The sequence below is a fragment of the Rhinopithecus bieti genome, unplaced genomic scaffold, assembly GCF_001698545.2.
Source record: "Rhinopithecus bieti isolate Rb0 unplaced genomic scaffold, ASM169854v2 scaffold_19708, whole genome shotgun sequence".
Lineage (NCBI taxonomy): Eukaryota > Metazoa > Chordata > Mammalia > Primates > Cercopithecidae > Rhinopithecus > Rhinopithecus bieti.
The window spans coordinates 72,243-84,307 of record NW_016810765.1 but is presented as its reverse complement, the minus strand read 5'-3'; the positions used below and the strand labels follow the sequence as shown (position 1 = coordinate 84,307).

The 12,065-nt window shown below is 42.2% G+C and overlaps 1 protein-coding gene across 8 annotated transcripts in view; it reads left to right on the top strand.

Moving 5' to 3' along the window:
• The window catches only part of TRPM6 (transient receptor potential cation channel subfamily M member 6), a 114,709-nt gene that overhangs the window by 47,142 nt on the left and 55,502 nt on the right, over positions 1-12,065 (top strand). For all 8 annotated transcript variants that reach the window (XM_017892762.1, XM_017892764.1, XM_017892766.1 and 5 more), the window contains 4 exons: positions 1,153-1,281; positions 3,294-3,545; positions 6,257-6,431; positions 6,633-6,747. In XM_017892762.1, the coding sequence (XP_017748251.1) occupies positions 1,153-1,281; positions 3,294-3,545; positions 6,257-6,431; positions 6,633-6,747 (671 nt within the window). The remainder of the gene's footprint in view (positions 1-1,152; positions 1,282-3,293; positions 3,546-6,256; positions 6,432-6,632; positions 6,748-12,065) is intronic.

Here is a 12,065-nt window from a genome sequence, read left to right as displayed (position 1 = left end):
TTGGTAAAGCCTTTCTGCCAGAAAATTTAGTAATATTTGTCACAGTTTTCAGTGTGCATGGACTTTGGTAAAGCCTTTCTGCCAGAAAATTTAGTAATATTTGTCACAGTTTTCAGTGTGCATGGACTTTGGTAAAGCCTTTCTGCCAGAAAATTTAGTAATATTTGTCACAGTTTTCAGTGTGCATGGACTTTGGTAAAGCCTTTCTGCCAGAAAATTTAGTAATATTTGTCACAGTTTTCAGTGTGCATGGACTTTGGTAAAGCCTTTCTGCCAGAAAATTTAGTAATATTTGTCACAGTTTTCAGTGTGCATGGACTTTGGTAAAGCCTTTCTGCCAGAAAATTTAGTAATATTTGTCACAGTTTTCAATGTGCATGGATAGATATTCTGCTTCTGGGAATATATCTTAAGAAGATAAGAATATTAGATAAGATTACAAAGCTATTAATCACTATGTATCTATATGTGTGATCACTATGTCTTAATTCTTTCAAGACTTTGGAAATCTAGACATACATATATATACACAGTAATTAGACAAACATTTATTGAATGTCTACCATGTGTCAGGCAGAGTGCTGAGTGCTGAGTGCTGAAGATATAAATATTGACAAACAGTCCTTAATTAAAAGGGCTCACAGTTGGACACAACTTTTCTATTAAGCAGCATTTTAATCAACATAAAATAGAACTCCCAGCAGTGGTAAATGCCACAGTTCATTGTATTTGAAAATAAGCATCTATTGCCACTGCGGATCTGGCATGCTTCACACACGTTTTCTTTCTATGTTTGAGATGAAGGGGAAGGCCTGTGATTCCTCCTGGGCTTGCTGTTAGCTTGCCAGCACCCCTGTTGGACATGCAGGGTCCTGGAAATGCCAGTCACGAGCCAGCAGAACAATACAATGTGTCCTTCCATGCATCTGAGAACAGTGATTTCATTCCTGCCTCTAAATCCTAGACTAGAAGACTATGGATTGTTGTGCTTTCCTTGATACTAGGTCATCGATAACCCAAAGGGTGGTCCTAGTTATGTGTTCGTGTTATCGTGTTGAAGTTTGTGCCTGGGTTTCTGCTCCATTTGCGTCTGCTTGGCGTGCTCTGTGCTTGCTCTCACTCACGTCTGGGGAATGTGTGTCCTCCTCGCAGATGGCGTATTTGGCATTCCTCATGCTGTTCACTTACACCGTGTTGGTGGAGATGCAGCCCCAGCCCAGCGTGCAGGAGTGGCTTGTTAGCATTTACATCTTCACCAATGCTATTGAGGCGGTCAGGGAGGTGAGTTCTGCCATCTACCTTTATCTTCCACATATGTCCTCGGCTTCTGTAGGTGTCCACTAAAAGACTCCTTGGCTCTGGTGATGAAAATGGACACGTCAAGGATGGGGGAAGACAGGAAACACTGACCTTGACTTACATGCTGCAAGAAGTTTATTTGGGGGAGAATCCTTGATTCCAGCCCTTTATCTTGTCAGCTGCTTTCTGTTCGTTGGTGCACTTTGGAAGCAGTTATCTTTGAAGCAGATATCTTGGTGTGTTTACCAATCCTAAAGGATAGATGATGCCATAGAATTGTATTAAACCCTCCAACTATTTGATTTCCCCGAGGGTTTTTTTTTTTTTTTGGTGGAGTTGATTTTTATTGCCTTACATTACTTTCATATTATCAGTTTCATCTAATGAGTGGCATAAATGGCTGAAGTTGTGCAATGTGTAAGGAATATGTTTATAGCTTTTGAAAGCTCCTACCAAGCACTTTGAAAATTGAAGCTGGAAATCTCTCTGAGGCAGATAATCCAAGAAGCAAAAAAACAAAACTTGTAAAAATTTCTAGTTTGTAATGACTTACTTAAAAAAAAAGGGGGGGGGGTGTCTGGGTGTGGTGGCTCATGCTTGTAATCCCAGCACTTTGGGAGGCTGAGGCAGGCAGATCATGAGGTCAGGAGATCAAGACTATCTTGGCTAACATGGTGAAACCCCGTCTCTACTAAAAATACAAAAAATTAGCCGAGCATGGTGGCATGCACCTGTAATCCCAGCTACTTGGGAGGCTAAGGCAGGAGAATTGCTTGAATCCAGGAAGTGGAGGTTGCAGTGAGCCGAGATCGTGCCACTGCCCTCCAGCCTGGGTGACAGAGCAAGACTCCGTCTCAAACAAAAACAAAACCCAAACCAAAAACTAACATTCCTATAAGTTATAACTGCAATCATAAATATTTATGACTTAGACTGTTTTAGATGTCAATATATGTCTCTGTGTCTGTGTGTTTACCTATATTTATTTTGTCCTAGAGGTAATATAACCAACATTATATAGTTATATTCTTTGTAATTATACCTATGTTGCCTGCTAATTCCTATGTGGAGTTTATAGATTATAGAAAATAAGTCAAGAGAGAAACAGATAGTTATCTGAATTGTACCACTTTTTTAATGCTTCAGGGAAAATAGGTGTACTATTTTACATTTCCGTTTATCTGATATGGTGTTTCAGGAGTATTTTCTTTTCTTAGTGAGTTCCAATATCACATTCTTTTTTTTTTTTTTTTTTGAGATGGAGTCTTGCTCTGTCACCCAGGCTGGAGTACAGTGGTGAGATCTTGGCTCACTGCAACCTGTGCCTCCCAGGTTCAGGCAATTCTCCTGCTTCAGCCTCCGGAGTAGCTGGGATTACAGGTGCTGCCACCACACCTGGCTAAGTTTTATATTTTTAGCAGAGACAGGGTTTCACCATGTTGACCAGAATGGTCTCGAACTCCTGACCTCAAGTGATCCTCCTGCCTTGGCCTCCCAAAGTGTTGGGATGACAGGCGTATGCCACTGCACCCAGCCCAATATCACATTCTTAGTAGAATCTCACTAAATAGCAGTAGTCGGACTGGATTACAGGATTCCTTGCTCCATCCAGTGTTCTTTGCACCCTGCTGTGCCTCCTGAAATGAAATCGTAGCTATACAGACCCACTGCAATATTGAGTTTTAATTAGCATGGTGTTTCCTCATGCTATTTCAGGATTATTGAAAGCTAGAAAAAGTGCTTTCTATTTTTTTTTTAGTTCCAGTTGGGGTTTCAAGTGACAATCTAGCATTATCGAATGCATTAAATTATATCTTTATAGCATTGTTTAAATCATTACTGATAACTTAAGTCTCTGAAATTCCCGAGTGATTTAAGATTTGGCATGGTTTAGATTACTCTTTAAATGAATAGTTTGTGTATTTAAGAAGATCATATTAACGGGGTTCTTTGGTTGTACCTCCTTTTTTAAGTTTCCTTCTTCCTTCTTTTAGATCTGTACTTCAGAGCCTGGGAAGTTTACTCAAAAGGTGAAGGTATGGATTAGTGAGTACTGGAACTTAACAGAAACTGTGGCCATTGGCCTGTTTTCAGTTGGCTTCGCCCTTCGATGGGGTGACCCTCCTTTTCACACAGCGGGAAGACTGATCTACTGCATAGACATCATATTCTGGTTCTCACGGCTCCTGGACTTCTTTGCTGTGAATCAACATGCAGGTCCATATGTGACCATGATTGCAAAAATGGTGAGTACAGTCTAGTTTTATATCCTGGTATTCTTTTTTAAAATTGTTTTTAAAAGAATTCTTATGGGTACATAAGTAGGTGTATGTATTTATGAGGTATATGGAATATTTTGATACAGGCATACAATGCATTATAATCACATCAGGGTAAATGGGGTTTTCATCACCTCGAGCGTTAATCCTTTGTGTTGCAAACAACTCACATATACTCTTTCAGTTATTTTTAAATGTACAATTAATTATTAGCTATAGTCACCCTGTTGTTCTAGTGTTCTTTGTAAACATGCTATGTTGTGCAGGCTAGATTTGTACTGCTGGGCTCAAGGGATCCTCCCATCTCAGCCTCCTGAGTACCTGAGACTATAGGCATACACCACCATGCCTGGCTTCTTTTTAATGGTTCTTCATGGTTTATATCCAATAGTTTAACTTTTGAAATTATTATTATTATTATCATCATTATTTAAGACAGGGTCTTGCTCTGTCACCTAGACTGGAGTGCAGTGGTGTGATCACAGGTCACTGCAGCCTCACCCTCCCGGGCTCAAGAAATCCTCAACCTCCTGAGTAGCTGGGACCAGGGGCACACACCATCGTGCCAAGCTAATTCTTTTTTGTTATTTATATAGAGAGGGTCTCACTATGTTGCCCAGGCTGGTTTCAAACTCCTGAGCTCAAATGATCCTCCTGCCTCAGCCTCCTGAAGTGCTGGGATTACAGGCATGAGCCATTGTGCCTGGCCATTTTGGAATTATTTATAGAAGCACAGCGAGCAAGATCATGTCACCACTGCCTTCCATGTAACCACAAACTAGTATTTAGCAAACGAACTTGGATAGTATATTGCATAGTTAGTTGATTGGGACACTCAGCTTACCCTTTTGATTAGGGCCAGATGGTATGACATTGAGTCAAATCTGTCTCTGAGCACAGTAATTCCTGAGGACCAGATTCATGTGAGGCTACTACCAATGATATTTTCTGCTAAAATATCCGTTTATTCTTGTATCGCTCACTGACTCTCCCCTACCATCATGCTCTTAAATTGTGCTTACTATAGGCCACACACTGTTCTAGGTACTTAGTGTATATTAACTCATTTCATCTTAGCAACAACTTTAGGAGACAGGTAGTATTATTACACACATTTACATACAAGGTAATGGAGGTTAAGTAAATTCCTCAAAGGAATATATGGGGAGCCGAGATTCAAAATTGGGCCACCTAGCTCCAGTCTGTCATCTGAGCTTGCCATACAGTTGTGTCAACTTTTTCTTTTTTCTTTATTTTTTTTTTCTGAGATGGAGTCTTGCTCTGTTGTCCAGGATGGAGTGCAGTGGTGTGATCTCCGCTCACTGCAACCTCCGCCTCCTGCGTTCAAGCGATTCTCCTGCCTCAGCCTCCCGAGTAGCCTATAGTAGGGACCACAGGTGCTTGCCACCATGCCCAGTTAATTTTTTATTTTTTAGTAGAAACGAGGTTTCACCATGTTGGCCAGGCTAGTCTCAAACTCTTGACCTCAAGTGATCTGCTTACCTCCACCTCCCAAACTGCTGGGATTACAGGCGTGAGCTACTGAGCCTGGCTGGCTTTTTCCATCTGGCTATTCACAAGGACCTAAGACCTACCCTTTAATAAGTACAGTGTCTCAAGATCAGCTTTGGCTTTTCCTTCTAGAATACTTACTGGCAGGGAAGGAGCAAGTTCTGGAGAATGAAGGGTAGTGCTAAGACAAACAAACAAAGAAGACAGAAAAGAGACAACCTCCAGAACTCCAAAGATTTTTCGTATTTGACATTTTTCTCTTAGACCAGAAAGGTTTTCTCTTGTCTTGGTGACATTAGTATTTATGAGACAGGCTATGCCGAGATAACCAATATATTTCAATGACTTAGCACAAAGGTATTTCTCCCTAATGCAAGGTTTGGTGAGAGTTCCTGGGGGCTGTCCTCTATGCAGTGACTCAGGAATCTGGGTTCCCTTTGTCTTGTGACATAGCTATGTAAACATTTGGCTCCTGAGGTCTATGGCAGGGAGTGAGAGGGATGGAGAAAGTCTAATGGCTTTTAACTGCTCTGGACAAGAAGTGCCCAAGTCACCATCAGACCACAGCCCACTGGTTGGAACAGGTTTCACAGCCCCAGCCTAATGGAAGGGAAGCTAAGAGACGTAGAGCACCTCTTGCAATACTGATGGGAATTGTGGTGAACGCTCTCTCTGTTACAGTAAACTAATGGATTGAATTGATGTACATTTAATAGATGGAATTAAACTGGCTTGATCAGTTTCTTAGACTCTAATCAATTCCTGGGGCACTCTAATCAATTCTGGGAATAAGGAGCCTTTGGATGAATTCAACAATACCCTTTTTTTTTTTCATTTATTTTCCTAACCTCTGGTCCAAGTGGGGGCAAAGCTGGATATTAGCTAATCAAAAAGTGTTCACAATTCATTACTGCTTAAACAAAGAAGAACAGATTCTCTCCTCTCAGCACATTTATGTTATTCCATAGACCACATTGACTTGAAATACATACTGTGTGAGAAAACAAAAGAGTTTAGCCAAAGAAAGTCTAGCTGTTCGTGGGCAAGGGTGTTTTAGTCAATGACTAGACAATCTTATTATTTGCAGGTATAATTGTGATGGTTGCTGGTGTTTGGTTTCTTTTGAACTTCAAATCTATGGTAAAATTCTGGTTGCTCTTTTGCAGACAGCAAACATGTTCTATATTGTGATCATCATGGCCATAGTCTTGCTGAGCTTTGGAGTGGCACGCAAGGCCATCCTTTCACCAAAGGAGCCACCATCTTGGAGCCTAGCTCGAGATATTGTATTTGAGCCATACTGGATGATATATGGAGAAGTCTATGCTGGAGACATAGATGGTATGTACGGGATTTTGCCATCATGCAGAAATTGTGCCTTCATAGTTAACAAGAGTAAAATAAATCTGAAAAACAATCATCTAAATCTAAAAATGTTTGAATTTATGGTATTCTGTGCAGTTAATGTGCTAAATGTTTGTCTAGAGTGGCAGGACTGTGATTCATCTTATCTCTCATTCTTTTAAAATTCTTTATTTGTAGTTTGTTCAAGCCAGCCATCCTGCCCTCCTGGTTCTTTTCTTACTCCATTCTTGCAAGCTGTCTACCTCTTCGTGCAATACATCATCATGGTGAACCTGTTGATTGCTTTCTTCAAGTAGGTTATTTCAATTAAATATGATTATTTTATTTAAATAAGAAATGTGGACAGATATGTTGAGTAGATTCACATGTACTTTGAGTATGTAACCTTTGATTTTTGTGTGTTCTATGTTTTATTATTATTGTTTTGAAATATGTGCATAAAACTACTGGTAAGAAGGATGCAGAGCGTGGGAAATGGTGAAATAATAAATGCAGTCATCCATCGTTATCTGTGGAGGGCTGGTTCCAGGACCCCCTGCGGATACTAAATTCCATGGATGCTCCAGTCCCTTACAGAAAATGGTGTAGTGTTTCATATAACCTACACATATCCTCCTGTATACTTTAAAACATCTCTAAATTATCTATGATACCTAATATAGTGTAAATGCAATGCAAATGGTTGCTATATTGTATTGTTGAGGGAATAATGACAAAGATAAAATGTCTCTGCATGTTCAGCACAGACACAATCATCCTTTTCTTTTCCCCAAATATTTTCAATCTGTGGTTGTTTGAATCCACAGATGCAGAACCCACAGATATGAAGGACTGACTGTGGAGGGAAAGTACAATGTAATAACATCAAAATGCAAGGAGATCTTGAGTTGTGACTAGGCAGTAAGTTCGAATTATGAAAGGATAGCAAGTGATGGAATTGCAGGTTGGCAAAGGAGTTCTTGATATGCTTTCTTCACTTGCTCCCAGCTTCCCCTGTTCTCTGTTTTCTCTTTCTCTCTCTCTCTTCCTTTCTTCTTTTCCTTTCCTTTCCTTTTCCTTTTCCTTTCTTTGTTTTTTCTTTTTGAGAGGTGATCCACCTGCCTCTGCCTCCCTAAGTGCTGGGATTATAGGAGTGAGCCACTGCACCAGGCCCTCTGTTTTCTTCTCTGTCACTTCTCACTGCTTCTCAGTCTTCTGTTCTGGATCATCTTCTCCCCAACCTTTTAACATTGGAATGTCCCTGAGCCCAGACCTGCCTCTTCCTTTATTTATGCTTTTGTGATCTCTTTCAGTTTCCTGTATATCCTGAGCACACCCAATTAATATCTCCAGCCCAGCTCGCTTTCTTAAACTCCAGCTATGGAGATCCAACTGGCCCCTTCCTTCACCAGTTAGAAATTTAATAGATTTCTAAAATTTAAAATACCCAAACTCTTTATCTCCCCTTTTCCCAACATGCTTTTATTTATACTATTTAATGTAGTCTTTCCCAAATCTGCGAGGAAGAACATGAGTTTATGTTGATGTTCCAACTTTTCAGTCATTTACACCAAAACTGAGTAGTTATTCTTAATTTTCTCTACTCCACACCATGATTCTGTACATGGAGTCATTCTTAATTTCTCTTGAACCTCTCCCTCTAAACTCTCAGGAACTTCTGTTAACTCAACCTTCAAGTAGGTAACTGATTTAACTACCTTTCACTACCCCACTGTTATCACAGAGTTTCTAATTTATCTCTCTGCTTCTGTCTTTGACACCCTATATTCTTTTCTCAACACAGTAGTCCAAACGACCCTTTAAAAGCAGACATCAGAGGATATTACTCTTCTGCTCCAAACTCTTCAATGCCTCCCATTTTACTTCTGGGTAAAAGTTTAAGTCACTACAATGACTTATATGGCCCCATGGGAGTTGGCTTTCCTGTCACTTCTTCTTCTTCTTCTTTTTTTTTTTTTTTTTGAGATGGAGTTTCACTTTTGTCATCCAAGCTGGAGTGCAATGGTATGATCTCAGCTCGCTGCAACCTCTGCCTCCTAGGTTCAAGCAGTTCTCCTACCTCAGCCCTCTGAGTAGCTGGGATTGCAGGTGTGTGCCACACACCTGGCTAATTTTTATACTTTTAGTACAGACACGGTTTCACCCTGCTGGCCAGGCTGGTCTTGAATTCCTCCACCCGCCTCAGCCTCCCAAAGTGCTGGGATTACAGGCGTGAGCCACCACGCATGACCCCGTCACTTCTTTTTTTTTTTTTTTTTTTTTTTTTTTGATAGAGTCTCTCTGTTGCCCAGGCTGGACTGCAGAGGTGTGATCTTGGCTCACTGCAACCTTTGCCTCCCGGGTTCAAGTGATTCTTCTGCCTCAGCCTCCTCAGTAGCTGGGACTACAGGTGCACGCCACCACACCCGGCTACTCTTTGTATTTTTAGCAGAGACAGGGTTTCACCATGTTGGCCAGGCTGGTCTCGAACTCCTGACCTCGTGATCCACCTGCCTTGGCCTCCCAAAGTGTTGAGCTTACAGGCGTGAGCCATCGCGCCCGGCTGTCACTTCCTAAATCATGCATCACACTACTCTTCCCCTGACCCATTCCTCTCCAACCACATTGGCCCCTCAGTTTTCCAGACCACACAGGTGCCTTTGTGTTTGCTATTCCCTCTGCCTAGAATGCTCTTCCTGCAGCTACCGGTGTGGCCCACTTCCTCACCTCTTCTCGTCTTGCTCAGAAGCAAGCAATTTATCTCAGACACTGAAAAGAGTGCCTGACACGTATTTGTTTTGTAGACAAAAGAAACCAAGTGAAGCAATGGGAAGAAACTCATATTTTCTAGATGCCTCTTAAATGTCAGACACTGTGCTAGGTATTTGATTCCTTGTTTACCTTACCAAAGAGAAAAAGATAAGAAAAGAGAAAATCAATTTATGCAGTATAAGTAACGAAAGTAGGGAAGACATGGGTTGAGAGTTAGGCAAAGTAAATCAGAATTCTTAAAAAAAAAAAAGTGACTGCTGTGTTGTTACCTATACATGGGGAAGACATACCTTCCTGCTTGTTATATGATAGTCATCAGTTCTCTTAGCCCAACCATTTTAGGAACTTAGAATATTTGCTGGTGTTTAGTTATAATAGCTATTTTTATATATCAAATAATAAAAGGGTCTGAGTTTTTTGGGGGGGCGTGAGGGGAGACAGAGTCTCACTCTGTCACTCAGGCTGGAGTGGTACAATGGTGTGATCTCAGTTCCCTGTAACCTCCACCTCCCTGGTTCAAGCGATCCTCCCACCTCAGCCTCCCGAGTAGCTGGGGCCACAGGTGCGTGACATCATGCCCAGCTGAATTTCGTATTTTTGGTAGAGACGGGGTTTCGCCATGTTGCCCAGGCTGGTAGTCTGAGATTTTTATTTATTAAAAATGTCCAGTGTCTCATCGCCCGTTTGCTCTCAGGGGAAAGGCTCACACCCCCCGATCTTAGCCCCAGGAAGGTAAGTGGGTGCTGGTGATGGGATGGCGTGACGATCCTGCTGTGAGTGTCACCAGGAGGCTCTTTGGACTCTTTGGGAAGGAGTGTCACCTGGTCAGGTGGTGTGCTCTCAGTCACTAGGGGTGTACACTCGAGGTTGGGTGAACACCTGCTGGTCATGGTACCCAGTGAGTCTTGCCCAAGTGGGCTGCTGAACAGAGGCCCCTCTGGGTCTTGGAGTCCAAAGAACTGCAGAGCAGCCCAAGGGGTGTGGGTCAATTTTGAGTGGCGGCCAAGTCAGGGAGCCCGTATGCCTCATGTTCGGGTCTGGTTGACTTGGCCGCCACTGAAAGAAGCAATAAGTACGGGCTCCTGGTACCTGCAATTCTCCTGCAAATGGCCCAGAGAACAGCCTTGAAGCCACCTTTCCCCTCCAGGGGACTGATCCTGTCCCTAATGCTGCAGTGGCGTCCAGGGATCAGGGGAACATTGCTTTGAGAACTCTCCTGCCTGTTACAGAGGCAGCACAAAGCTAGTGCCCCTTGAGCCAACATGGCACTGGAATGGCTTTTTAGGAGAGAACTCTGTTGGTGACAGTCACATCTCAAATATAATAGCTGATTTTAAAAGCCAGCAGCAACGAAGCCATATACCTGAGTACAGGTGGCAGTTGCAGAGAGCCATGGGCTGGAGAGGGTCAGATGGGGCCTCCCACAGGGGGATCCTGGGGGCGCTGCAGCTCAGAGTGACTCCCAGCTCTGTCACTGGCAGGGCGACCCCTTCATTCTGGAGCCTTAGCTCTGAAAGCCCCCAGTGGGGGTGCCCTTTCAGATGCCCCATCTCCATTTCAAAGGCTCTGATTCTCGATCTTGAAACCAAATGCAGCACGGACACTTGATTTCCGTTTCCACTGGGATGGATGGAGGTCTCCTTTCTAGCCCTAGCCCAGGCAGCCAAGCCCATCCTGGCATCAGAACATGCTGAGCACATTTTGTAGGGTGGCACCTTTTTATCCAAGCTACTAGCTACACATCAATGTTTAAAGAGAAAAAAGTGACCTTTTATTTTTTTTTCTTGAAACTTGAGGAAACAGGATACATACTACTGATTTGTTTTTTTCTTAAAGAAAACTAAATGCATAACTGCAGAGTGCTAGAGGTGTGTATTTTTCATACAGTGGGGGGAAAGTATTTGTGCTGCTTTTTGGAGATGGACTGGAATGTCTGGTTTCTGTCCCCGGCCCAGCAGCTATGTCTATTTTCTGTAGAAGGTGCCACAGTGAGACCTGGAGCCACCCCTTCCTGCCCTGGCGCTGTTTAGAGCTGGGAGCCTATGGACTCTCAGCCTGTTTCTCCCTTCTATTCAACCAGTCTGATGTGGGGAGACAAAAAGAAATAGAACTTTTTGATAGAGTGGTAGAAACATTGATTTGAACTATTTTAGTAGAAGGAGTACCAAACAAGACTCTGATAGTGTATACTTGAGCTAGATAAACAAAGGCCTCTTTTTGAGCCTCCTGGCCAGCAACAACAACAAAAACAAACGTCCAGTGTCAAAAAAGAAGTTGAGAAATCCTCGCATAGGACAAATTTCTCATGTTAGAGATGAACACACTGAAGACCATACAAACTGACCAACCTCAGATCTGACTACTTCTCCAGGAGCTGGTTACAGACAATTCTTTATAAAATAATTGAAAAAAACAAAAACAAACAAACAAACAAAATTAAATACACTGTGAAGGTCGCCACCTGCTGGTAGAAGGCTGTTGTCATGTTGGAGTGAAACAACTATTAATAGCATGTGCAACCCTAGAGTTTCTCACTCATTGACCAGGACCCCAAAATGTGCATTTCTGACATGTTCTCAGGTGATGCTGACGCTGCTGGTTCAGAGAACATGCTTGAGAACTACTGAGATAACCCAGTCATCTATGTTTCAATCACCTTCTGTATGGATTCTGAGAAACTTCTATTTCTTACCCAAAGATGGCGTTCTCTAGGATAATCCTTGTTCCTTTCCTTTATCACTGTTCAAGTTTAGGGTTATCTGTGTTTTTATTTGCTAAATTTGGCTACCTTCCTCAAGTTCTACTCTGCTATCTTTCTCTAAAGAAACTAAAATTTTGACATTGCAAGAAGAATTTTTT